The sequence below is a fragment of the Temnothorax nylanderi genome, unplaced genomic scaffold (genome assembly GCF_030848795.1).
Source record: "Temnothorax nylanderi isolate EJ_2023f unplaced genomic scaffold, tnyl_v1.0 TNYL_tig0063_pilon, whole genome shotgun sequence".
Taxonomy (NCBI): Eukaryota; Metazoa; Arthropoda; class Insecta; order Hymenoptera; family Formicidae; genus Temnothorax; species Temnothorax nylanderi.
Window position 1 is genome coordinate 779,920 of NW_027249125.1, and position 25,391 is coordinate 805,310.

Consider the following 25,391-nt stretch of genomic DNA (forward strand, 5'->3'; position numbering starts at 1 on the left):
AGCGTGACTCTCTCTTTTTTTATGTTGCTAACTCAGTTGCCTCGGCGATATAAAATATATTATTTTTTCTTCATATCACAGTAAAACCGCTGATTTCTCGCAATTAAACGTGGATGTATAGCACTGTTTAGAAAAATGTCATCTCTTTCATGCTACATATGGCAAGATACTATACCCATAATCACATGTAATATTTTATAAATTGTGACATTGTAATTCGTGTAACAAATTAGCAGATATTTATTGATGAGCATACACTGTGGTTGCGAGGCATCGAAGTAATTCGCTGATTCCAGCGCAAATTTAAATTTAATTTCGCGATGAAACGCCGCGAATAATCCTCCTCTTCACGGGTTTCCCGTTTTCACAATTTTTCCGGCTGCGATATTCAAAATATTCGTCGGAAAAATTGTTCGTTCCTGCTGGCACGTCCGTTTTGGCGGTGGAAGAGCGAGAGGGGGAAGGGAGGAAGGGAGGGAGGGAGGGGGAGATAGGCGTACGTTTCAATAGCAATGAGCCGCGAAATTGCTTTACGCAATCGGCCATTATTTGCTTGAAAATTTTGCCGCGCGTATCCGCGAATGGCTCGCCGTTTGATACGATACGAATATTATTCAATGTGCATCGCCGAGCGCGTTTGATTGCGCGCCGATCGCGCAATTATTGATAGTAGCCGACACGGCCCTTTTGCCTATGTAATAAAACGCGACCGCATGTGCATGCGCGCACCCACGCACACGCGGGGCCGCGCGCGTACTTACGCGCGAACGCGCGGTTACCGCGCTCGCGCCTCTGCGTAAACGCAAACCGAAGGAGGAAGCGGGTGCGAGAGCAGCGATCGTGCTATAGTGGCGATCGAATTTTTATCGGCATTTATCAAGTTATATTGGAAATTCGAGATAGGTGAAAACGAGAAACGGAATGATGAAAATGCAACGAGAATTAGGGATAAGAAACGCGAGGAGCACATTTTGCGTACTAGGGTGATACAGAACACGCATGATTCGCGCGGTGATGCAAAATCATCCGGCAGCGATTATGCAAATAACGCCCTGTTGAAAAAAGCTGTAACAGCCTTTCTTACGGAACGCATCACGAATGATTAAATACTGATTTGACGAGCTTTTGACTGAGACATCTTGAAAGTCATCGCTCTTAAATTTATTTCAGACACGTCATCAAAACACTTTAGTCCCTGCTATTGTCAAAGATAATTTATCATTCTACGCGTTCCTATCGTTACTTCGATATCTCAGAGAAAAAAATTTTGCACGTGGCAAAAAAAGGCCAGTGATCTCACAAAATGTATATTTAATGGCGTTAATAGTACAGCTCGCGACAACTTCTAGATTGTACTCTGCCTATATAATTTAAATTAGAAAAATTCCGCATATAATTCGAGATAGCTGTTTTTTTTTTCTACACAGAAACATAGCGTTACAAATCACGTCCGATATGATTCCAAGAACTTCGGTTTTTCCGCGGAAGGCGTCTTATCTCTCGGCGCCGCCTTCGATAACGCCAAGTTCGAGGTCGGCATCGTTGAGAGGTAGAGAGAAAGAGAGAAAGTATAGACGGCACAGTCTATAAGGGAGCAGCGAGTGGAGTGGCGGGTCGGGCTGAAAGGGGCGAATACCTTTTAGGAGCTTAGAGATTACGCTTGGGGACGAGCTAGTAGTAATGCAAAGGTGAGTCTCGCGGGCGCAAGCCGCTCATTCCCACGAAGGATTCGACTGAACTTATAATACCTACGATGCGGTATCGGTTGCGGCACGCTCCGTGCGAGCGCGAACCCGTTCCTCCCGCCCGTTCCATTGACATCACCGGCTCATCACGTCGCCTCCCCTATCACGCGCTTGACGCATTCATAATTCAATATCAAGTGCCTCTCATTGGGCCCCCGCGCCAGAGCCTGCGAAATTACACACGGATCCGATTTATTGCCGTTGAACGAGGCGCTTCCTTATCCTTATTGATTATGGAATAGGAAGGCAATTGGAATCGGATAGCGTTTGGGAGACGTAATAAGGATAAACGTAAATAAATTAAACGAATACTTCTTGCGGCAGTACCGTCAGATTGTCCAATTAAACGTTTCGCGGAGTATAAAGTGGTAAAGTTTAATCGAGAAAAAATGTCCTGTTAAAATATTCGCATACGTCGCATATTTTTATAAAATATTCCTGTCTATTATGCTTTTTATGCTTTATATTTTGTATAGCAAACTTACTCTATCTATATTTTTTTCTTGGGACAGATCAAGACAGGCTCTCGCTGAGCCATTCAATTAAATTAAAAGCGAAATTGGCTAAATCCTTTTTCTACGTACAGCATGACCGCGTCACATTCCTCCTTACCGCTGGCAAAGTCGCGATGAGACTTGTCATTTAATGCGAGAGATACTCTGAATAGCAATATCCATTATCGCGGAATTACACTTGAACGGACACCTCGTTTCATCGTGATCGGATTAGGCTTTATAGGAAGGCGCGCGATGAAGGAAGGTACGGGTCGCGCGTGAAAAAGGAAGCGGGAGATTTCTCAAAAGAGAGAGGAAGGGAAAGTATTGCGTCATGGGGAGTGGTATCGCTTTAATCTGCAACGAGGAAATCTTGTAAATAATCGAAGCAATTATCCGGCTCGGTGGCACGAAGACGACGACGATCTCGTAAAGAGACCGGCGCAACTTTTTCATCTTCGCGGAAAGAAGAAAAAGAGGATAACTCTCTCATCTCGTCGAGCACGAATTGATTAGTAATACGTCATGTAGTTCGAGAGTGACTTTTCGCGAGCCTCAAGGAAGAGTCAGTAGAGGATTAAGATATCGAAGGGACGCGATCGGGTAGCAACGATCGCAGGCGGCGATTAGAGACAACGTCAATTAAATCTGAAATTATTCGGATCATTGTGTCTGAACGCCGAAAAATATTCAGTGCGCGAAAGCGCTATTCGGTTCCGCGATACATTAAACGACGCGACGCTCCGATTACGTCGCAAGGCGCATATCTCACAATTTACTTACATCAAATACTCGCGATCGCGAGTCGCGAATACTCCGGCCGCGCACACTCTACTCGCATTAACAATGTCTCTCCTGCCGGCTCTTTGCTGTTCTCGCAGCCGCTTCCCCAGACAGTGTCGCGTATTCACGTGCAACAATCCCGGATCCTGTAATGTGCCGACGAAAGCTTCCCCTGCATGAATACCCAAGTATGCAAATGTCTCCGTAGCGTTAGACGTTTCTCCTCGCCTTCGAGCGTCACTCGAGAGTTCTTGTTGTTCGGGATTTCCTCTCTTCCTCGCGCAGCATCGCGCCGCGCACGAACCTGTTTACGATCCTGCGCTAACCACATTTAATTGGCAAAGAAAAAACAACGGTGCTCACAATCGCGCAAAAGATCTTGTTTGAGAATAGCGGGATTTGATAAACGCCATGTAATCTCAGCAGTTATGATTATAGATTCTTCCAGTTTTTATAGAAATAATTGCCAGCGTTTTGATTCTAACGTAGATGGCTTAAAATCATCACTGACTTCTTCGTTTCTCACAAATATGATTAACTAAAGAATCATCTGTCTCTACTAATAAAGTTTAAGTCATTTTGAGACTTAATATATCCGCTGTTTCGATTCAATACATATTTGTCACACGATGACAAAAATTTTAATTTGCGGACTTGGACGAATTTCAAACTTGCCATGAAAATAGGAGGTGCAACTACTGCAATGCTGAAGGTTTATGTTTTGATTTCGCGGTATTTATGTTGGCGAGGTGTTCTTCGGCCGTTCGGCGCTGCAAGAGAGGCGCATACTTCTCGGGAGGCGCTGTTACGCGACAGCATCCCGGATGGTGCACACGGGGGAGAACGGAACCGGGTCTTGAAAATCGAGAGAGCGAGAGAGAGAGAGAGAGAGAGAGAGAGAGAGAGAGAGAGAGAGAGAGAGAGAGAGAGAGAGAGAGAGAGAAGAGAGAGATAGCCCACGATGGTAGTCGGGGCACGTCTCGCAGGATAGAGGGTTGCGCGCGAACTCCGTCGTCGGCGTGTGCGCTCGTGTGGACACGCGTCGCCGTCGTGTGCGACGCGTGTGCACACGCTGCACGTGGACCAAGCCGAAATCAACGACAATAGAGGAGAAACGCGCAGCATTCACGTTACGCTCTCGGGTAACGGGAAAAGCGGATAAGCAGCCATACTAACGAGACGATGCGCGCGGAGAGATCACGTCCGGCGCGCGCATTTCCGAAGAGACGTAGAAGGGTCGCGCTTCGGTCGGCGAGGGAGGCGGTGGCAGGGAGAAAGGGATGGAGGAAAAAAGGTCGGAGTATGGCTGGAACTTGGGGAACGGTCGGGGAGAAGAACGTGGAAATCGTAACACACCAGAGGCGCCGCCCGCGCGACTCGCCTTCTCTCGATAAAGTAAATAAGAACGTACCGACACGTACGTCGCGTGGTACGTGCGAGGCAATAACAGGCGGGCCCGGACGAATATTTTCTATTGTATTCCCTCTTCTGTTACCTCTTCAACTTCCACGTCGCTTCTTTGTCCCGCGCGACGTGTCACCGCCACCTTCATCAACGCCGAATCGCGATATCGGCGCGTGGATCAGTCATATTGCGAATCGAGGGAGGAGTTATAAGAAATTTCATGTCCTCATTTCTCCAGAATAGAAAGTTTAGAAATATTGTTTCACATTAAAAAAAATGTTTACCATTATCGTTATTAATTTCTAAGATATAACTGGAATTAAGAATCGTCATATCTTTCGAATTTTTTATGGAAATTTCGTTAGGTGTCACTTTAAGGAGAGAGAAGCGGAGAGAAAAATATATTTTAATATATATATTTTACATTTAAAATATACTTTATCTATATAATAATATAAAAGTCATAATGATCGATTTATGATCGATTATACGTAATTTTTGTACTTTTATAGAATTTTTTTATAGAATCCTCTTATTCTGCTCTGATTATTTTGGATAACTTTAAAATTTCGAAATAAAGACATAGGAGGTAAGCTCGTAAGAGGATCGTAATTCGAGAGAGGGCTTACTTAGAAAAATCCGTCCCTAGCGTCCCTCCGGCAAAGATCCGCGTTCGACGGAGACGTCAAGGATGCGGAACAGCCCGCGATTCGGAACCACTATCGAATTCCTGGCTTATGAAGACCCATGCTGATCCCGAGATCTTGAAGCCTAGAATTTCAAGGGTCCCGTTCCAAGGCTTTCGCTCACGGCCACGATCTCGCAGGGCATCGTAGTCCAAATTGGTACGAAGTGATCCGTGGCAGGTCGTACCGTTCGCGCTTCAACCGTTTCGGATTCCTCGGACGTCCGGGATCACGTTGACTATGCAATTTTGCGGCTTCATACCCGAGAAAGCGCGGGAACCAGAAGCACTCGTCGAAGTCTCCGGATATTCCTATATATATTTTACGTAAGGATTCCGCTGCGTAATAACGTCGGACCTCATTCAGTCCCGCGAAATAGTTTAAATGCAAGTCAATAAATTATCTTGTTTTGCGCGCGATAAAATTATGACAATTCCACGCAATTATTTTAAATAGATTTTATAGATATACGAATACAATTCTATATTCTATTATGTATATATCTATAACAGAAAAGTTAATCGACATCAAATAATTCGCAAGTATTAAAAAATTTTAAACAAAATTGCTTGACTACACAATTCTCAAAATTACTCCGTTAACGTTAAAGAGACGTGAAAACACTATCTAGTTAGATAATTATAATCTTACGGCTGACCAGCACTCATGAGACTGGGTATGTCACGGGAAAAACAGTACCAACACTTTAATAACGTGGTAAATAAAGGGTTAAGTAATTGTTTGCGCGACATGTCACGGCCAAGCGTATCGCGCAAGCACTCTCTGTGGTGTGACGTGTCGGCCAGTAGGGAAACCGGTAATTATTCTCAATGTAGCTGCGACACAAATAAAGATGTCAGATCGTAAGCATGAAATATGATCGACAACGCGCCGATCTTTTCAGTCTATGCAGTGCGTGTACGGGGCTATGTTTACGCGAGGGGGTATAAAGCCTTCGTTTACCTCCGTGTCCCGTGTGACAGGCATAAACGAGGCAAACCACCGCCGCCGCGGCGGCGGTCGGGCGAAAGCAATGAAAACCGCCGCCGCCGTGAGAGCGGCGACCGCCGCCCGCAGATCCGTAGGTATGGTGAACGGAAGTAATCCCCGTGGCGCCATAAATGCGAGCGTAGATCACCTCACGTGGGGAGCTTTCCAGCAAGCGACACAAGTCGACACAGGTATCGTTTTGTCTTTGTTACTCATTGCCAAAAAAGAAAGATAGAACGACGTTTGTGTCGGCTTGTGTCACTTGCTGGAAAGCTCCCGTGGATAACACGTCCGGCCGAGGATCGCCTACCAGCCCGAGCGAGCGGTGAACATTATGCGCTCGCGCACGAGCTCTTTACGAGATTTTGTCTCGTAAAATATATCAGCCGTTTCTCCTCTTTAACCTACTAATGCGTATTTCCGCGCTCAACGCGAAAAACGTAAAACGTCCACGAGGTCTTACATCTAACAATATAAGTCTAAAATTAATTGCGAGTACACATCTGCATCTTAGACTTTCGAACAGCCTGCGAATGGCAAATGAAGTAAGCGAAATCAATATCGTTATCAGTAACGATATATTTGGTTTATTTCAATTGAAATGTTGTGACATATCAGTCAGAATTTCTTGAACGTTTAAAAAATACTAAGAACATATAATTGATTCGATACTTCCCTCCCCTTTTTCTCTTTCTTTCGATATAATACTAAAATAAAATTTCATTTGTGATATATTTTACTTAAAAAGGCTATATGTAGAATTTGAATTTTAAAGTTAATTCAATATTGCATAATTATGTCTACTTTCTAATCATAATTAATATAAAAAGTGATGTGAAATCATACATCAAAAATATGTTTTGTTAAAGTCGTATTTTTGACAAACTCGTAAAATGTTCGTTTTCTACGGAAAGATGAAAATGACAGATAGCTCATAGACTTTTCGATGAAATTTCATAATTAGCGTCAACGAGAGCGTTTGACCACAGAATTGGAAGACAACAATACGTTTTTTATTACATTTTAATTATGTATTCTAGATCCTGTTTGTGTGTTACTCCGTCTTCATTGTGAGACGAGATTCATAAACTTTTTGAAGGCAAAATACTTGAATTATTTTATTTCTTCTACATTTAAGAAAAGCAATCTTCGTATATTATTTAATAATAACTATAATTAACTCTGAAAAGTTTATCGGATATTCTATCGAATTTCTTAAAATAAAAAATTAACAGATTTGTAAATAACGAAAGAATCCATATCGCGAACACATAACGTGTGCAAAATACTTACCAAAACGACAGGAAACACTGGTGAAAAAAAAATGGAAAAAATAGTGTGTATATAATATTTTCTTCATAATTTATTAACTTATATGATATAACGATTAATATAAATTTCCACCGTTTCTCCATGTATATTCGCCAGCGTATTTTCTGTCTTGTAAATCGCACAACTGATCGCTGCAATCCGGCCATTATTTCCCCTCGTCTTTACCTTCAACCGAATTTGAAGGTAAAACATAGTCACTCTATACAATCGTCTAAAATCATTTTCGTCAAGTTTCCTCGCGCTCCCAGTCCCAGTCCGTTTCCTCCGACTTCCTTCTCTGGCCAGCTTCGTAGATCTCATCTTCCGCCGCCTCTTCTTCTTCCTCGCCGGGCCAATTAAATTTCGCGGAATCTTCGTCGGTCTCTGATTTCGTCGAGCTCTGCCTGTGATTTCTGTCGCGCATAGCTCTACTGCATTCCGTCGAGACCGAATCTGTCTCGTCTGTGCCGGATCTCGTCGAGCTGGTCCTTGTATCCTCCGTATCGGTGCTTCTACCTCTTAGCACCACGGTGGCTTCGACCGATTCGTCATTGGCGAACAATTCGATATCCTCGGATTGTTCACCGCTATGTTCGCGTTTAATTGGCGGTTCCTTCGTCTTAGTCTCGGATTGCTGCTCCTTGGAATCCTTTATGGTATACGCCGAGAAGCCTTCCTCCTCCGATTTAGACTTCTGCATCTGCCAAGCTTTCTTGAAGGGATGCTCCCGCTCTTGCTGAACCAGTTTGGGCCTCTCCGGCAGGAGGTACTCGGGATCCTCCTCGCTCGCCTGACTCTTCACGATGGACTCTCGTTTGAACAAGCCAGTCGACGTCGGTTTGATCGAGAGATCGCCTTCTTTCTTCACGACGTTCCAACCGGCACTCGTCAATTCCTCCTGCGACAACTGCGACAGATCTTGCAGGGATTCTCTCTTGCTTTCCTGGGTCAACATGAAGTTATAGTTGTTAACATCTTCCTCTTCCATGGACGTTTTCTGACTACTACTGGTGTAGGATGGCCTCCTCGACGTGTCTAGACTGGTCTCTTCCTCGCTCAGACTGTCTTCTCTCGATGGTGGACCCTGTTCGCGATATTCCCTACGTCGCATGTAAATATCCTCCTCGGGCTCACTCGGTTCCTGAGAGGATCCAAGAAGCGCAATCCGTGGGCCTACGCTAACGGTCCACGAGTCCATGTTATCTTCAGGCGTGATATCGTCCCTTAGCAAGGCTATCCTACCCTCCGCTGAGGATCTGCGTGTCAAGGATTCCACGCCGGCCTCGCTCTCCCCCTCAACCAACGACTCGCGCTGCTGAGCAATCAGTTTTTCCATAAACTGTTTCCTTCGTATCCTCAACTCACGTTCCCACTCCTCCTCGTCGCTCGTCTTTGCTTCGGAACTCGAAGCGCGTACCGGCTTCGCTCTTCCTTGGCTCGACGGCTCATCCTCGCTCTCGGAAGAGAACGTTCTTCTCGTGATATCCGCCGACTTTACGAGGAGCGGTTTCGATTCGTGCTGTTCTCTGGCAGATGAACCTTCCTTTCCGACGAATTCCCAAGAACGATCGTCCGCTTCCCTGGCCGACGTTCTTCCTTTGGATTCGGATCTCTTGTACTGCCTCGAATCGCCCTCGATCTTTTTTCTGCGTTGCCATTCTTCATCACTTTCTCTATCCCTTGACGACGGTCTCTTATCTTTGGTTTTGGATAACGAACGCCTGTTCCGCTGAGCAACAGCCTCGTCATGTTCCCGTTGACTTCTGAGAAATTCGATAGTTTCTTCTTCAGAGTCATCCGTGGCGTATCTCTGACTGTTTATACCTATCTTACGATCCGTGTAACTCTCCGTGTCTCTGGATGGTTTTCTAGTCACTAGCTTGGCTCGATCTTTGCTCGATACCTCTTCGGAATCATGATCGATGAATGACATTCGCCTTCCGTTCACCTTCTTCAGGGTCGGTACGTCTACTATTTCCTCTTCCGTGTCGTGCCTCTCGAGAATGGTAGCACCGTGAGCTATATCCTTCTGCCAGTCCCACCCGGTGGACGCGATTTCGTCATCCTCGAAACTATTTGCATGTTTGACCGCCACTTTCGCGGTTTCCACGGTTTCGGCATTTTTATCCTCGCTCGCGCGTGTCTTTTTTTCCTCGGAAACTTCGATCGCCGAAACGTCCGTGCTTTCCATTATGACATTCTTCACTTCCTGCATCGGAAGATCAAAAAGTAACGTCAAAACGACTGACGCGGCTATCACTATCGCTACTTCCAGAGGATCAATCTGTAAACGTAAGAATAATGTACCCATATATGCATTAATTCTCTCGCACATAAAGTAGCATTAAATGCGGTCTGAAATTCGCTTTTGAATTATTTTTCTAGTGTCGTTTATACTTCTGAGAGATATTTTATACAGAAACTGATAGTGTATTACTGTATTATATCGTTAAAGACAATAATCAGACAGATAGATTTAGCGCTAAATGTGCGGTGAGAATATAAGCTTATAATAAATCTACAATTTCAAGAGACTGCGCGGCTTCGTAAATTATTCTCGCTTCGTCCGCACGACTTACTGCTCTATGAGGCTGAAACTCCGTAGAGAATCTCGTGGTCCCAACATTGTAGAAAAATACTGCGAATTGCGTTAGGTACACGGCGTACGATATTCTGCTGAGGAACACTAGCCAGTAGCTGGAGAGGAATCTGTTAACGCCGCCTACAAAGCGAGTGATTATTGCGTCAGTGCTCCTGTCTATTTACACGCCTATCGAGTTGTTGTTACCGCAGCGTTACAACGGACCTCCGTGCCCCGTGAAGCAGGCAAATATTGACCAGCATAGAGCCGCGGCCCACAGCACCGGTCCGATTACTGCATAGTGAGTAGCCTCTTCAGCGTCGTACACGTAGTCCCGCCTGGCCTGGCGCCAGGGTGAAAATAACGACCATGAGCCCAAGGCCGTCGCAATCAACCAACCCAAGATCACTAACACCTGAAATTAGAACACTGCCACGATCACGCGCGATTATGATTACGCCGGGAGGGAGTACCCTGTGAATCCTGACGTTCTTCCCAACGTAATGCAACAGCACGCCGAGGCCGACGCCGAAGACGTATGGCGTCGCTCTGTGCAGCGGCAGCGCGTAAGTTAAATTGGCAGTCTTGTAAAGGCGCTTTAATCTGCAATCAATGATATACCGCCAAAGTCTGCATTACTCGGGCGCGCGCGTAAGATATCTGAAATATTGTAATACTCACGATATCCCGTGATAGATGACGAGAGACAGATAATTGTTCATTGTCGATATGTAACGAAGAGTGGCAGATAGCAGGATGAGGAAGGCCATCAGAAGGATACCAACGAGGAGTTTGTATTGCAGGAAGAAGACTAGGATAGGCGCCAAGAGCGACAGTTGCATGTCCAAGGCCAACTGGTACGTATGCGTGGCACACTGTAAAAGATCCATCGTTCCACGATAGATATTATACGATCCATAAATATTTCTCGATTCGTCGCTCGCTATCTACTCACCATCTCCTCGAATGGGAAAAAATTCTGCACGTACAATAGGTTCGTCCACGCGTTGTTCTTACAGAGTTCCGCGTTCGCCGCGACGACGCTGTTCCATTGCGGACCCGAGCCGATGTGTTCCATCACGAACGCATACCAGAAGACCACCGCGAGCAACGCCGGTGAAAGTCTGAAGAGCATGCCAATGACAGAACAATCAATGCAACCTTTCTTTCTTGAGTTTGAGTCGTGCAACTTCGAGGACTCTCTCGTTTTCATTGAATCTAAAATACCTGATAAATCTGGCAACGAAACGACAAAACCAGCGAATTTCACCGCGAGTCTTCAGCTCCTTCGCCATGTTGTAAGCGGTGAGAACACCGCTTAGCAGCAAAAACGCGTCCGTGTAAACTAACGATACTCGCAGAACAGAGCTGGCCGGATTATTGGCGATCTATACGAGCAACGTTTAATCAATGAAGCGATATGTCGAGGCGTTCTAACACAAAGGCGAACTTTGTCCAACGATCTTACCTCGGTAAGAAAAGTGCGGTTGCTAAACGGTATTCGGGAAATTGTTATAAGCTGGTGGGCAACGTAAAGAACGATCGTAGCCAGTGCTCTTATTCCGTAGATACACGTAATATCCGCAGCGTCCGTCGCTTCCTTCAATAAGGCTTTAATCGTCCTTCGTAAGGAAAATGACATGATTATCCTCTCAGAATAATTTCCTGCGAAGGAAATGCATGCATTATGCCATAATCGCCGCTGTATTGAAATATTCCGGCAAACCTAATTTCGTAAGAGATTAAATCTTATCGAGAGACCCGCGTACCTTTCCCTCGCGTCTCCACGAAGTAATCCCTCACAGTCGCTACAATAACGAGACAAACAATCATAGCGTAAAAATACCTACAAAATAAATTAGTAACATGGATTTATCAATTGCGTTTCTTCGTGGTGTAATAAAGAGATACGTACAAAACGCCGATCGTCTCTTTCGAATAGGTCTGAGATTTTTGCTTGACGTAACACATATTAGGATCGACGTCCACCGTAAATTTAATTCCAACAGTTCCATTGTAATCCTTTAAGGTACTTCCTAACGCACGTTTAGCGTCCTCAGCAGAACACGCCGCGGGTAAACACAGCGCCCAATTCAATGTAGTGAATTTTGGAATGAAATGACCTGGCTGAAACATTCAATTGAAACAACGAATTGCTGAGAAGTTTCTAATTTAAAAAAACGAGTTATTTAAATTTAAAAAAATCAAGATTATTTTAAGACCTCCTATTATAAAAATATTATTAAAAAAGTACCAAGAGAAACAATTTTGAAAAACAGATTTTTAATTTAAAAAAATATAAATTTTTTAAATAGATTTCCATTATCAATATCTTCTTTAACTTTCGTTTACATTTCGCTCGAGATACAGACGGTATGTAAATTTCACAATTTATTTTCGTTTAACTTTAACAAAACTTCTCTTACGTCGTGCATATTTCCTCGTATAAAAGTGCGGGCTTGCATTAGATTGACCGGCAGCCTCATGTCTGAATGGGAAGCTTGCAGATCCACAGTAGCCAGACAATATTTCCCTTGAATTTTTATCGTCTTGTCGTCTATTTTAACATGCGCCAGCACACCCAAACATTGATCGTAATCCCCGAACTGATTCACGTTTCCTCGTAACAAGCTCGACGGAATCTTTGCGCTCGAATCTAACACTGGAAACAAGACAGATCTTTGGTTCGATGAAATTGATGCAATTTTTCGAAAACAGAAACATTCCGGTCATTGTCTATATATAGATGCGAGCCGAAAGCTTCGATTCTTTGAGTTTTGTTAATTCAACAATGCCCACGTATCCTTATTCAGTAACATATAATTATTAGTCTGAACATTGAACAACTTTTAGTTGAAGTAATTACAATAACTTTGGCTTCTGAATGAAAATAAAATGAACAGTTATTTCGGTCAATCGACTCACTTTGCAGCGCCCACAACTTGTAACCTCTCAATTGTCGCAGGAATATCTTGCCATGTTGCTGACATTCCGGATTTTCAACGTTCGTAAAATTTGGCACGAAGGTCGGCACACGCAGAATTGCATCATTCACTTCGGACAATGTAATAGACGCATCTACATGTTTCTTCGATTTCGGCTCTTGCTTCGTCTCTTGCTCTAAAAAATATCGCCTGATTAATTACATAAAATAAATTGCGAAATTTTTTTACGAGTCTTATTTTGAAATTTTTAGATGCGTTTATCTATTTTGAAATTCTGAGATTGCTTTTATCGAACGAGGAAATAAAGATAAAGAATGTGCATTTTCAAAAAAGGTCTATTTAAAGAGAAAAACATTTTTTAGTGTCCCTTAAGATTATTCAACAGAAACAATGCAGAATTTCTACGCGTAGCAGAAGCTAGCGAATAAAAGATTACACGGCTGTTGAATATTAACTTAGTTAGATTATTACTTAAGATACTTCCATCAGCGCCTATTCACGCGGAAACACTAAACATCTTCGAATAAGCTCGCTTTTCGTATCGAACCATTTTCACATAATACTCACTCTCCGCTTGCGAAACTTCCTTCGACGGTCTCGAAGTTGGTTCCGCTGTTACTTTTTTGACATCCGCCCTTTCCGGTTGTTTCGCTTGCTCCTTAATCTTCGGTGCAGGTGTTAAAGTTTCGGGTTTCACTTGCGTCTTCGATTTTTCGTCTGTCTTCGTTGCAGTTTCAGGTTTAGGTTTAGGTTTAGGAGTAGCCTTCACCGATTCAACTTTTTTCGTGCCTTCAGTTAATTTCTTGGCACTTTCGACTGATTTCTTCGTGCCGTCGACGGATTCTTTCGTGCTATCGATCGATTCAATTTTCTTTGTGCTTTCGATCGTCTTTTTCACGCTCTCAACCGCTGGTTTCGCAACATCGGCTGATTTTTTATCTTCTTGTTTTGGTTTTTCCACATCGGGTTTACTAGGTAAAATTTTAGCTGTCCTCGTTTTGTCTTTATCGGCGAACCTCACTTTCTCTAATTTTCTAGCTGCTGGGGTGGTTTCTTTTATATCAGATTCTTTACCTTCATCTTCATCTTCATCTTTGTCATCTTTTTCTTGTTTTTTATGTAATACGGTAAGTGGTTTTTTAAGTGATTCTATTACTTTTTGTTGATCTATTTTGGTTGCTTTCTTTTCTCTTTCTTTCTTATCATCTTCCTCTTTCTTATCATTATTATCAGTTTTACTATATTTCATAGATTTAATAATCTTTGTAGTTTTAATTTCCTTCACTTGTTTCTTTGAATCTCTTTTAAAAACTTTTTTATCATCATCACCATTATCTTCATCTTCATCTTCACCCTTATCTTCATCTTTATCTTCATCCTTATCTTCATCTTTATCTTCATCATCATTATCATTATCAGTAGAAAACTTTTTTTTCACTCTTTTTTTCTTATCCTCAGCATCTTCATCTGATAGTTCAGCCTTAGATGCTTCTTCTTCTTCTTCGTCTTCATCTGTCTTTCCATCCGCCTGATCTCTTTCGGAATCCCCCACCGATTCCTCATCCTCCTCCATGCTTTCCACTTCCACAACAGTTTCTTCCTCCTCCTTGTCGTCATCCTCCTCGTCACTTTCTATCCTGGAACTCCTCGGCATAGTTCCAGTCGTATCCCTGTCTCTCGGATGTTGAGTGATCTTCTCTATTCGAGCTCTTTCCGTTCCGACATCTGACGTCGACTCGGCAGGTGGTTTCCGGCCACCAGCGATGGTCCGCGGAACCGTGTCCTCGTGCCATTTCCGTGCCGAAAGTCCCCCGGTCGTCACCGTTCTGTCCGTTGGGCAGGCTCTGCCATGCGCCGGGACGCAGACGGTCTGATGGTGCGTCTGCGGTACGATGTCGCGTATCCGGAAGCCATAGCAGGTGGCGTAGAGTATGACGAGACCCAGCAGCGCGACGCACTTGCCCAGAAGGGCGATAGCCATGACAGGGCAGCCTTCACATGGAAGAGGCGAGGACCGGACGTTGTTCGCGAGGCTCGACCCACCGTCTGCCGATGATGCCTGTCGCTTGATGCGCGAGAGCGATTTCCCGTTCAAGAAATCCGTCCAAAATGAACGGCTCCGCGTCTTTTCACCCGCGGCCTCTCCGCTTCCTCCGCAATCTTCCACTTCCCGTTTCACGATCGCGAAGAAACCCTAGGATCTATCAGCGATCTGTCGCGCCGATCGCCCTCCGACGTGGCAAACCCCGGGCCACCACGTCTACAGCCGGCCGTGCCTTCGCGGAAATTAGAGCGCATGGCATCGGTCCAAGCAGCTAGGAGTTTTATTTAGCATCAACATTTCGAGGCGGTCGACCGCCAGCAGAACGGCAGCGGCCTCTCCTAACCGCGGCTTCGACTGCATCGACGCTATCCGCTGCGGTCCATCTGACGTGTATTTATTACGCAAGATACCAAAGGATCACCAAGTGATCCGCGTGATTTCGACGATGCTCGCGGCTTAATTTCCCGCGTCATATCTACGCGAAAGTAAATCTCACTGCTTTATATTGTTGCCGCGAAATAATTCGGATTTAGGAAGCAGCGTACAGTTGTGAGAATCGATTCAAATGTCACTTTTAACAATGTGTATACAACAATTATATTTCCGCATTAATGAGATATCTATCAAATAATCAGCTTAATCCGAGAGTTTATTGACTTTATTAAAAATATTTCTTATCACATTTGCGATTAAAAATCTCACATGGATAAAATATATTTAGGTATCGATATTAACTTTAATAAGTGTCAATGTATTGACAATGTTACATGTGTTAGTTTTTATTAATTTATTTCCTCTTCTTCTTAATTATGACTAAACTATGAATAATCTCTTAATTTTTCGGACAACAAGTAATGAAATTTTAATGTGACTTCCGTAGCAGTGATTGCATTCAAATGAATACGATTGCTGATTATTTATTCATAGTCCTATTTAGGTCGTGGGACAGCAGCAAACGAACACGCTGATCCGCTTATTGCGAATTTAGTCAATCTCGACGGACGATGGCGAAATTTTGCGGACAAAGCTCACACTGGCCTTTGCAACTAGTAAAATCCGACGTATATTCGGATTAATCTCAATCGTGTCTGAGAATTTCAAGGCATTACTATCGTGTATGCTTTCTCTCTTCATATAGCTATATATAATATACATTTAGCGGAACGTTATCTTATCGAATTATTTAGACATAAAAATATAACATAATTTGATCATATAGTCAAATCTTTTTCAGCGCTATTTTTCAAAATTTGTTCTTACAATTAGATCGTAAACTTGTACTAAACTGACAGCAGCCATCTGGTTTAGCAATTTATTGCGTATTTCAGAACAATATGCGGACACAATGAAGAGCTATTCGAATTCCCAGATTTTGCTGCCAAGTTTAGCCAGCGAGATTGTCTGCTTCTTCGGGCTCGAAACTTATATGCTACAAAAAGATGATTCCAAATTTCGAAGAATGTGCAAAAAATCACTTGCGACAGTAATAAGAAGAAATAGGAAATTTGCGATTTTGCACACTCAGAATCTTCAAGTCGCAAATCTAAATTCTTCTAAAAACAAATGCAAATAAATTAAATTTGTAGAAGTATATACATAATTATATTTATATTATGTTACTATATATTTATACTGGTTTAATAATTTATATTTCTTTAATAATTTATTTTTCTTTGAAGTATTTATTTGCAAGTATGTGTAAGAAGAATCGATTATTTATACATATATCAAGGAGATTGTAAGAAGAATCAGAAATGTTACGAATTGCTTGAAATTTAAAACATAAGCTGTTTTATAAATAATGTCAATATGAATGTTTTTAAATCCTGTCGTCGGGATTAGTTTTTAAGAACATTTATAATAAAGTCCAAAATTTCTTAATACCACTTTTATGTCAGTAAAACTTTTATCGGTAATTCTCTATGTGTATTTTATACAGCAAAGCACTTGAAGCCAACATACTTGAGATGTGATATAAAATAAGTTTATTTATTTTGTGCTGAGTTTTCGTTGTCCTATTTAAATCAATTTGATTACATACATACACGTTTTAATATCGATTTATTACTACGCGGTCCTACCACGGTGCAAATTTTAATATTACAAGAAAACTATCTTTGAACTTTTAGTATAATATTTTTTTTATATAATAAACATAAATTTATTTAGTTCTTAATATTTTTAATAGTTATTTTTGTATATAGATAATTGATAGATAGGCAGTTTCGAATCTCCCACTAGAACCCATTAATAAATCTTGAACTTTGTTATATTTTTAATATCTCTGATTCTCTTTATGATCTTAATTATATGAAAAAATGTACAATGAAATGTGAGTTATCTAAAGAAACACGCTTGCTTCTTTCATAATATTCGAATATCTCAATTATTAGTAAACTCATGTTGGAACAGAACTCTTTGATTTAACGAAAATAGGAGAATATTTCGCACCGCGTATTGTACAATTCGCGAAACATTTCCAGCAACGGAACCAGTCGCTTCTATAGCAGGCAGCAAGATCAATAGTCGGCCAATTATCAGCGGTTGGTCACTGATTTGATAAATTTTCCTTTTCACACACACACACACACTTTTATAAATTTATATTTATATTTTTGTGAAAATTATAAATATGAAAACTACGTTTGTCAATAATTCATTATTTATTCTTATTTGGGATAATCGCTCTTCATTATAATGCATCTTTTATGTCTCGTGTGAAGCACAAAACAGGAAGAGTACATTAATTAATTTTTATAATTAACACAATAATACGATTGTATATTCTTACACACTTATTTAAAAAGCTTAGCAATATTTATCATATTTTTAGAAATTCTTAAGAAATATTGCGAAATACAAATACAAAACTTGACATACCGCTGACGATTGATGCTTCTACATATACAGTCTAAGATTTAATCACATGTAATAAATAATATTTCACGGCTACTTATGACCTATTATTTCATAATAAAAAATTGTTGATCGTGATGAAGATCTCGATAAGATTATAGTTTTGATTGAGAAAGATAAACTTGCATTCACATCTGATACAATGCGAAACGTTATCATTCGTAACGTAATAATATCTGTATCTTATCGAACAAGATTCCCTCAGAATTTTTTAAGGCAGAATCTACTTCAATGATCGTAATACATTCCAATTTTAATTGTCTTTATTATAAATATATCTAACGCACAGATATATGCAGAGGGGTCACGACGCACGGAATCGACTGAGAAGAAGATATTATAAATAAATGGGAGCGGAAGAAAATAGTGAATCGGTTGGAAAAGCATGCACAAGTCGAATAAACGTTCGAAAGGAATGTAAGCGTCTCACCGTGCTCCGCCATCTGTTTCCATCGTGGTAAAGATCAACGTTGCAGGGATAAACGTGAAAGAAAAATCTATTTTCATTTGCAATGCACGTCGCAATGCAAGAGAGAGACGGACATCACTAACTTCTAGATCTTAATGCAATATTTGCGCGCTTCATGTTTTACCGATATCAAAGTAAATGCGCGAATAACAACCGATATTCTGTTGCGGGAGAAATGAAGTTTACTTATCTTTCAGCCGCGTTATTTTCAACTTTGCATGCTTGTTTAACCAAATGTTTAAACAAATATCCGATCTAGCTCAAGAACGGAAAAAGTAGGAAGAATAAAACATTTTATTTTTTTTTAGTACGAAAATACCACTGGTAACGACCAGTTCTGCATTGTTTTATTTACATGGGATATAAAAATATGTCGGAGTATCTCCACGTTTATCTATACGTGTACCGTATTGATCGTATTTTAAAGATAATGATCAGTCACGTTCTGCAGACCCTCATCAGAATGAAGTAAATGTTGCCTTCACAAAGATTAGATTAACCCACCAGACCTGTTCAGCGAAGTTCATACGAAGTTATACAACAACTTTTACTAGATCTGATGGAACGCACTTTGAAAAATTCAGTTCCCCACGAAGATCCGTAATGCGCATTTTAAATGCTTTAATGCACAGAAAAAAAAGATGTGTCAAATTCGCTTCTCTTTCTATCTTCCACCGAAAGATACACGCCACTCACTCGAACGAGGCAGCGAATTTACGCGACTGAAGATACGCGGCCGCGCGCGAAGAAGAATGCAAGTTCGTTCTACTCTTTGTCGGAGCGGCTGATACCGGCGACGGAGAGGGATGCATAAGCCTCTTGAGAAGATAACCCGGTGCTATCCGCGGAGGTATCGGGTCGGCCATATGGGCTCGGCTCAAAGCCGAGCGCGAGGTCTCTATAAATGCGTGGCGTACGTTCATGCCTTCCAGTCGGTGGGAGATCAGCCTTTCCGCGGGAACGATACGGCGCGACGATACAACGTTACACGCTTGGAATAAACGCGTCGTTTCTCCTCTCCTCCCTGTCGTCCCTTGTCTTTTCTTCTCGCTGTCCCCTCGCGGGCCGCCGCGGTCGGGAAACCGCGGTCGGTGCGAGCGAAATTATGCCGCGGAATGTCTTTTAGCGCATCCGACTTTCCTTCGCGTTAAATCGAACGGAACTTGTGCCGTTTGGGTGTGTTACTCCTTGGAATGCCAGTGAGCGAGTGCGCATCCCCTCGGCGAAGAAACGGAGTGAGCCGATAATCGCTGCGACGCAAACTGCGTGACGCAGCGTAAAAGGAATAACGTAAGAGGAATAAAAAATCGTCGCTTATCTAACTGGAATTTGAAATAATCGCATTGGCGTAACGGAAACTAGAACAAGTCTATCGCTTTGTTATTGGAATCGATAACACTGAAAATTTTAATAGATTAATAAAATATACGTGCTTTTTTCTTTTGATTATCCCCTGAGCCCTGAGCTTCTTCTTCTCTCTTAAAAATTCCAAACGCTCGAACGAGACGTAGTAAATAAAAGCGGATGTCGATGGAAAGCCGAATTAATTAAGAACGACTCGATCGTTATTTTATATTATTATCATTACCACATAGTATAAAGTATACACTTCTTAACAAAATATTAAAATTGCAAATCGCGTACAAAATTTTTAATAGAGAAAATATGACCAATATCTGTCCTACTGTTTCTTCTTAAAACTCTCAAGAATATTTGAAATCTCTGACACGTCCGTGCAACGTGCACGAGAGAAATCGAGCTGTGAACGACGGAAAGTTTTAATGCTAATGTCTTGACGTAGCCGTTAAAAGCAGCAGGTGGTTAAGAAGCGTAGGACTCCGCTAAACTGCGCACGCGTTTTGTATACATACGACCGGAGCTCGCGCGTAATCGGATATGTCGCGCGCGAGCATGAGCATCGTAATCTCTCCTCGTGGTGCTCCTTTGCGCCGCCAAGTGTTTACGTTTGTAAAACGAATTTAAAAATAGACCTCGGTAGCTAAACAGCCGCGGCTGCTCGTTTGCCACGAGAAGGATCCAACAACGTCGTAAATCAATTGCGAACGATTCAGCGCGGCTATCGAGTAACCCGCTCACGTCAAAGAGCTATCGAATGCAGTATAAATTAAGGATTACAAGACACATTAAATCATATACATGTATCTACGATAAAATTACATGAAAGAAAAACAGTTATTATTTCAGTCATAAATCATAGATTACGCTTTTAGAAAGGCTGCTGCTGTTTGAGACTTGCGCATTGAGCAGAGATTGAAAATGCTTGGCATCGTAGCGATATTACTGGATCCTTTTCTGCTTATCGGGCTCCTCCTCGGTAGCCTGTACTTCTATTTCACGGCCACCTTTGACTTTTGGGAATGCCGCGGCGTACCGTTCAGAAAGCCGACCGTGCTGGTCGGGAATTTCGGTCCCTTACTCCTGTTCCGACAGTCTCTGCCGGAAAACGTGAAAGAGATGTATCAGTGGTTCAAGGATGAAAGGTTCTTCGGCGCATTCCGAGTAAGATCGCCCATGCTGATCTTACGCGATCCCGATCTGGTGAAGAGCGTATGCGTCAAGGATTTCGCTTGCTTCCTGAACCGTGGGATTCCGGTCAATAACGATCAGGTACGCGCGACAACTAATCTCCTTTCCTGTCTCCATCGCCGAGACGCTAACTGCTACTCATTGTTAATATTTGTTAAAATACGCGAGAACTCTGTTGATGAAATCCCATTTTAATTGTGCACGCACCAGGATCCGCTCTCCGGACATCTGTTCAATCTCGAAGGGCGCAAATGGAAGGGCCTCAGGTCGAAACTGACGCCCGCTTTCTCGTCGGGCAAGCTGAAGCGGATGTTCTACTTGTTGGTGGAGTGCTGCGAGGAGTTGCAGAGGCTCATCAAGGAGGCGAGCTGCAACGACGACCGAACCGTCGAGGTACGGGAACTGGCCGCGAAATTCATCATCGACGTCATCGGCAGCTGCGCCTTCGGCATACAGATAAACGCGCTCACTGACGACGAATCCGAGTTTCACAGGGCGGCGAAGAGGCTCAAGCCGAGTTATAAGGACTCTCTCTGGAGGATGCTACGAACGGCCATGCCGAAGTTGTACAGACTGCTGGGTATTCAGCTCGTTGATCCAAGTGTTACCAAATTCTTCATGGACGTTGTGTCGCAAATGATCAGCCAGAGGGAAAGTAACGGCACGACCAGGCACGACTTTATGGACCTTCTGATCGAGCTAAGAAACAAGGGTACTCTGGAGAACGAAGCCGGCAACCCGACGATCTGCAGCGACGAGGACGCCCAAGCGGCGAAGGAAGCCGGTAAATCAAATTGCGATGCGGAATATACGGCATCGTTTTACTTACAAAAGCTAAAAAAAATCCGTTATTTATAGAATTAGATCAGCATACTATCGCGGCGCAAGCATTCGTTTTCTTCGCCGCCGGCTACGAAACGTCATCGAACACGATCGCGTTCTGCCTCTACGAGCTGGCCTTGAACCAGGAAATCCAAGATAAGACCAGGCGAGAGATACACGACGCTTTACAAGAACGGGGTGAAAAATTGACTTACGACGCGGTGCAGGAAATGAAGTATCTCGACATGGTAATTTTAGGTACGGACCTGATGATGTCATTGATTGAGAAATCCGAAAGTAAGGGAAAACAATGTATATCCCCGAACGTAATCCTTTTTTCGCGAACAACGAGATTCGGATCTCAATTTTGTATCGCGATAAAAGTCGTCACGCGACAGTTCGACAGTAAAAATAAAACCGTTGGAGATAATCTGGGAATGCTTATTTAAATATATATAAAATGTGTAGAGACTCTCAGGAAATATCCGCCGGCCCCGCTGCTCTCTCGAAGATGCGAGTACAACTACCGAATACCGAACAGCAATGTGGAGCTGCCGGCCGGCATGCGGGTCATCATACCGATTTACGGCCTCCACCACGACCCGAATTACTATCCCGATCCGGCAAGATTCAATCCCGAGAGATTCACGGAAGAGAATAAACGCACGAGACACCCCTACACGTATCTTCCATTTGGAGAAGGGCCACGAAATTGCATAGGTACTCTTACGCTCAGAGAAAGACGTAGTACCAGCAGCTAGAAAATTGAGAGAAACAACGTAGCTATATTCTGATAATTCTCATGACTTTATAAAGGGGTCTTTATGCGGGTATTTAAATCTCATTGTCAGATGTGTTACATTATTATGGTTGCTAGAATTATTTTCTCTGAGTGTACTAAGCTTCTTAACGCACTTTTTTCTATATTTCGCGTTAAGTTGAACTTCCATTCTATCTATTACGGAAAGCTTCGAAAAGTTTTCTATTATTACAGCATGATCTCTTTTTTTATATCTATTTCTTTTTCTTCTCTTAAAAATAAAAACAATTTTTGGCACAAATCGTCGATTTTAGCGCGAACGCTGAAATTTTCTGCGAAATGTCGTAAGTTTAATGTTATCAGATCTAAGAAGAGTTGCTCAACATCGTTTATCTTCCAGATATATTTTAAGCAGTTTTCGGACTTTTGTGCTGTTCGAACGAACGTCTAAAGTCTAAACTCTTAAATTATTTATTTTTTCTGTAGGATGGCTGCGAATGATATCGCAGTCGAATTGCGAGTAGAGAGATTAAGCAAACAGTGAATCCAGAATTCATAATCCGCTGACTCAACGCGCGGCATTACGTCACGTGCTACGTCGCTCGTTCGAATAAAAAAAGGCTTATTGATTCTGGTCAGCACTTTAGAACCATGACAAAATTATTCGATGTCGATAAGAAATATAATATCTATAGAATTCGCAAACACGCCGTGTAATCCCCGCTCGATTGTCTTATCGAGATTCATACACATTTTTCCCTTATCTCCGTTTGCCATGCTTCACGCAAGAGCGTGCCAATGTTGTTGAATCACATTCAGCCAATATTCCTCGTTATCTTTAAGCGATCGTTAATTCAACTAATAATCGACGGACGACAGATTGCATATTAAAGCGATTGCGTAGCGTGCGAAATTCGTCGTTTAAATAACTCGCTTAGCAATTATTAGCTCAAGAGGCGAGACGCGCACCGCGCTTGAGCGTGCAAATTTATGCGGCACGGAGGACGACGACCTTGATAATGTACCGTATGCGCGTGTTTTATGCAAAAGCCACCGTCCCGATTTGATAAGCTTGCCTCAAACTCGTCGTTAAATCAGCAATTAAGTAACTGACGCGTCGTAAACTCGACACATTGTGACGATTTTGCAACTTTTCAGGCATGCGGTTCGCGTTGCTGCAAATCAAGATGGGCATAATATCATTCCTGAAGGATCATCGAGTCGAAATATGCGACAAGTCGACGGTGCCGATCAAGTTCAGCAGACGGAGTCTCGTGACCACGAACGAGGCAGGATTTTGGCTCACCATTACTTCCTCTTCCTAAATACAGACTGCATTTGATAGCGCGTTTCTTTTTCCTTCAAGAAACCAGTGATTAACGTTAAAAATAGACGCGTATATAAATTCGCTACGATAATGTACTTAATTCGTGACAGAGAAATAGAACGTCAGCTGTCACTCGTTTGTTTCTTGCAAGTTAATTAATGCAGAATTGGAGGAAGCCTTAATTACTCGCGAAATGAATTAAGTTCATATCTTTATGTTGTTTTTCCATCTGAATTCGAGATTAAGAAAAGATATCTGTTTTTGATTTTTAGACATCTCAATCTTGAAAGATCTTTTCTTCTCGCTCTCCTGAAAAGTCCGAGTGTTTTAGTTTCTTCTACTTTTGACGCTTTTAATAGAAATCCTATATCTAGAACCGCGAAAGAATAAATAATTCTTGTTGATTAAAAAAGAGAACGAAACAAGATCATTGAAATGTTATCGATGATTTATGTTTTATGTTACATCGATCCCACCTATACGAATAACTTTTGCAATCGCGCATTAGAGATTTATGCTGCGCGCATAAATACAATTTTTAATGCGATATTTGTGAAAAATTATCCTATTCAGTCAAAGAAATAACGAGAGTGAACTGGTATACTTCTGAATCCCTCAGAAGTCAAACGTGATCATTTTCACTTTTTGTATATTTCTTGATTTTAGTACCAGAGTATACGTAATTAGTTTATAACTTCATCAATTTTCTCTACTTTTTAATTCATGGAGTTGTGGTCGAGTTCCGAGAGTTTGAGTTCCGAGAGGCTCATGTCATCCCCCCCCCCCCATAAGTAGCAAAATATTTTTTAGAGGCTTTAAAAGAAAAGAGAATAAAGTTGTTTGCTTATTACATTAACAACAATGTAAGCGGAGAACACCAAATTTAACTGAAAGATGGAAAAAGTATAAGATGAGACGAATCGATTTAAAACTCTTTTAAGTTCCTTAATTTTTATTTATCAAATAAAAAAAAACCGTATGGGATGACTTAATATCCTAAAATATTCAACTAGATAAAAACGACATATATGTATACCTCTACTATAAGGAACATTAATTTCTGCGTACTTATATGTAGTTTTTGTCATATCGAAGATTTATCTCATTACATTAAATTCTAGAAGTGACTCGCTCTTAACTTTCCACGAGAGGCAGTGTGCTTTTTATTCTAACATTTATAAAATATATTTATAAAATATATTTATAAACGCAGCGTTTTGAAATAAAGTACCGCGCTGTTCAGACAAATTTTTTGTGTTACATGTAGCACACATTCATGCTTATCCAACCGATTTAACTCGGAATCTACTTTTTTTTATATTTTCTCTTTATCTGTATCATTCTTTCGACGATAACGGTTCGCGCGAGAGCGTCGACTTCGTGAATATCACCCAGTATAAACAAACAAAATCGCGTAAGCGTAGCAGCGGCGCGCTTCCATATACGAAAGGAGAGTTGGCCGCGGTTGAGTTACATATACAGTTCGTCTCGAAGCGGAACTCCTAACTGGCCGCGGGCCTACGCGCTCCATAAATTGAATCGGATAAGGCTCGCCGACGCGGCCGAT

General features: G+C 42.1%; 2 protein-coding genes across 5 annotated transcripts; one reads left to right on the top strand and one right to left on the bottom strand.

The window, feature by feature from the left end:
- The first annotated feature begins 1,621 nt into the window (after positions 1–1,621).
- LOC139773524 (probable cytochrome P450 6a13) lies at positions 1,622–25,072 on the top strand. 4 transcript variants are annotated; one of them, XM_071708019.1, is made up of 6 exons: positions 1,622–1,688; positions 20,600–20,996; positions 21,126–21,699; positions 21,774–21,995; positions 22,206–22,457; positions 23,656–25,072. In XM_071708019.1, the coding sequence occupies exons 2-6, from the start codon at positions 20,646–20,648 to the stop codon at positions 23,820–23,822; spliced, it is 1,566 nt and encodes a 521-aa protein (XP_071564120.1). In that variant the 5' UTR covers positions 1,622–1,688; positions 20,600–20,645; the 3' UTR covers positions 23,823–25,072. The 4 variants fall into 4 exon arrangements, with proteins under 4 accessions (XP_071564120.1, XP_071564117.1, XP_071564118.1 ...); XM_071708016.1 differs by lacking the exon at positions 1,622–1,688 and adding an exon at positions 19,278–19,658; XM_071708017.1 differs by lacking the exon at positions 1,622–1,688 and adding an exon at positions 19,278–19,658 and having other exon boundaries at positions 20,604–20,996.
- On the bottom strand, positions 7,448–16,708 carry LOC139773522 (uncharacterized). Its single transcript, XM_071708002.1, has 13 exons — positions 13,507–16,708; positions 12,920–13,114; positions 12,421–12,656; positions 11,910–12,121; positions 11,764–11,840; positions 11,463–11,659; positions 11,222–11,382; positions 10,950–11,118; positions 10,676–10,869; positions 10,468–10,597; positions 10,220–10,409; positions 9,993–10,135; positions 7,448–9,697 (listed from the first exon to the last, which is right to left on the bottom strand). Exons 1-13 carry the CDS (start codon positions 14,918–14,920, stop codon positions 7,661–7,663), a joined length of 5,355 nt encoding a protein of 1,784 aa, XP_071564103.1. The 5' UTR covers positions 14,921–16,708; the 3' UTR covers positions 7,448–7,660.
- Positions 25,073–25,391: the final 319 nt, after the last annotated feature.

Bases quoted from the DNA above. Each gene is read 5' to 3' on its own strand.
- LOC139773522 (XM_071708002.1), bottom strand. From the start codon at position 14,920: ATGGCTATCGCCCTTCTGGGCAAGTGCGTCGCGCTGCTGGGTCTCGTC. The intron at 12,657-12,919 runs GTGAGTCGATTG...TCTTGTTTCCAG, and splicing joins CAAGTTGTGGGCGCTGCAAA to TGTTAGATTCGAGCGCAAAG. The intron at 10,870-10,949 runs GTGAGTAGATAG...GATCTTTTACAG, and splicing joins TTTTCCCATTCGAGGAGATG to TGTGCCACGCATACGTACCA.
- LOC139773524 (XM_071708019.1), top strand. From the start codon at position 20,646: ATGCTTGGCATCGTAGCGATATTACTGGATCCTTTTCTGCTTATCGGG. The intron at 21,996-22,205 runs GTACGGACCTGA...TAAAATGTGTAG, and splicing joins TCTCGACATGGTAATTTTAG to AGACTCTCAGGAAATATCCG. The intron at 22,458-23,655 runs GTACTCTTACGC...GCAACTTTTCAG, and splicing joins AGGGCCACGAAATTGCATAG to GCATGCGGTTCGCGTTGCTG.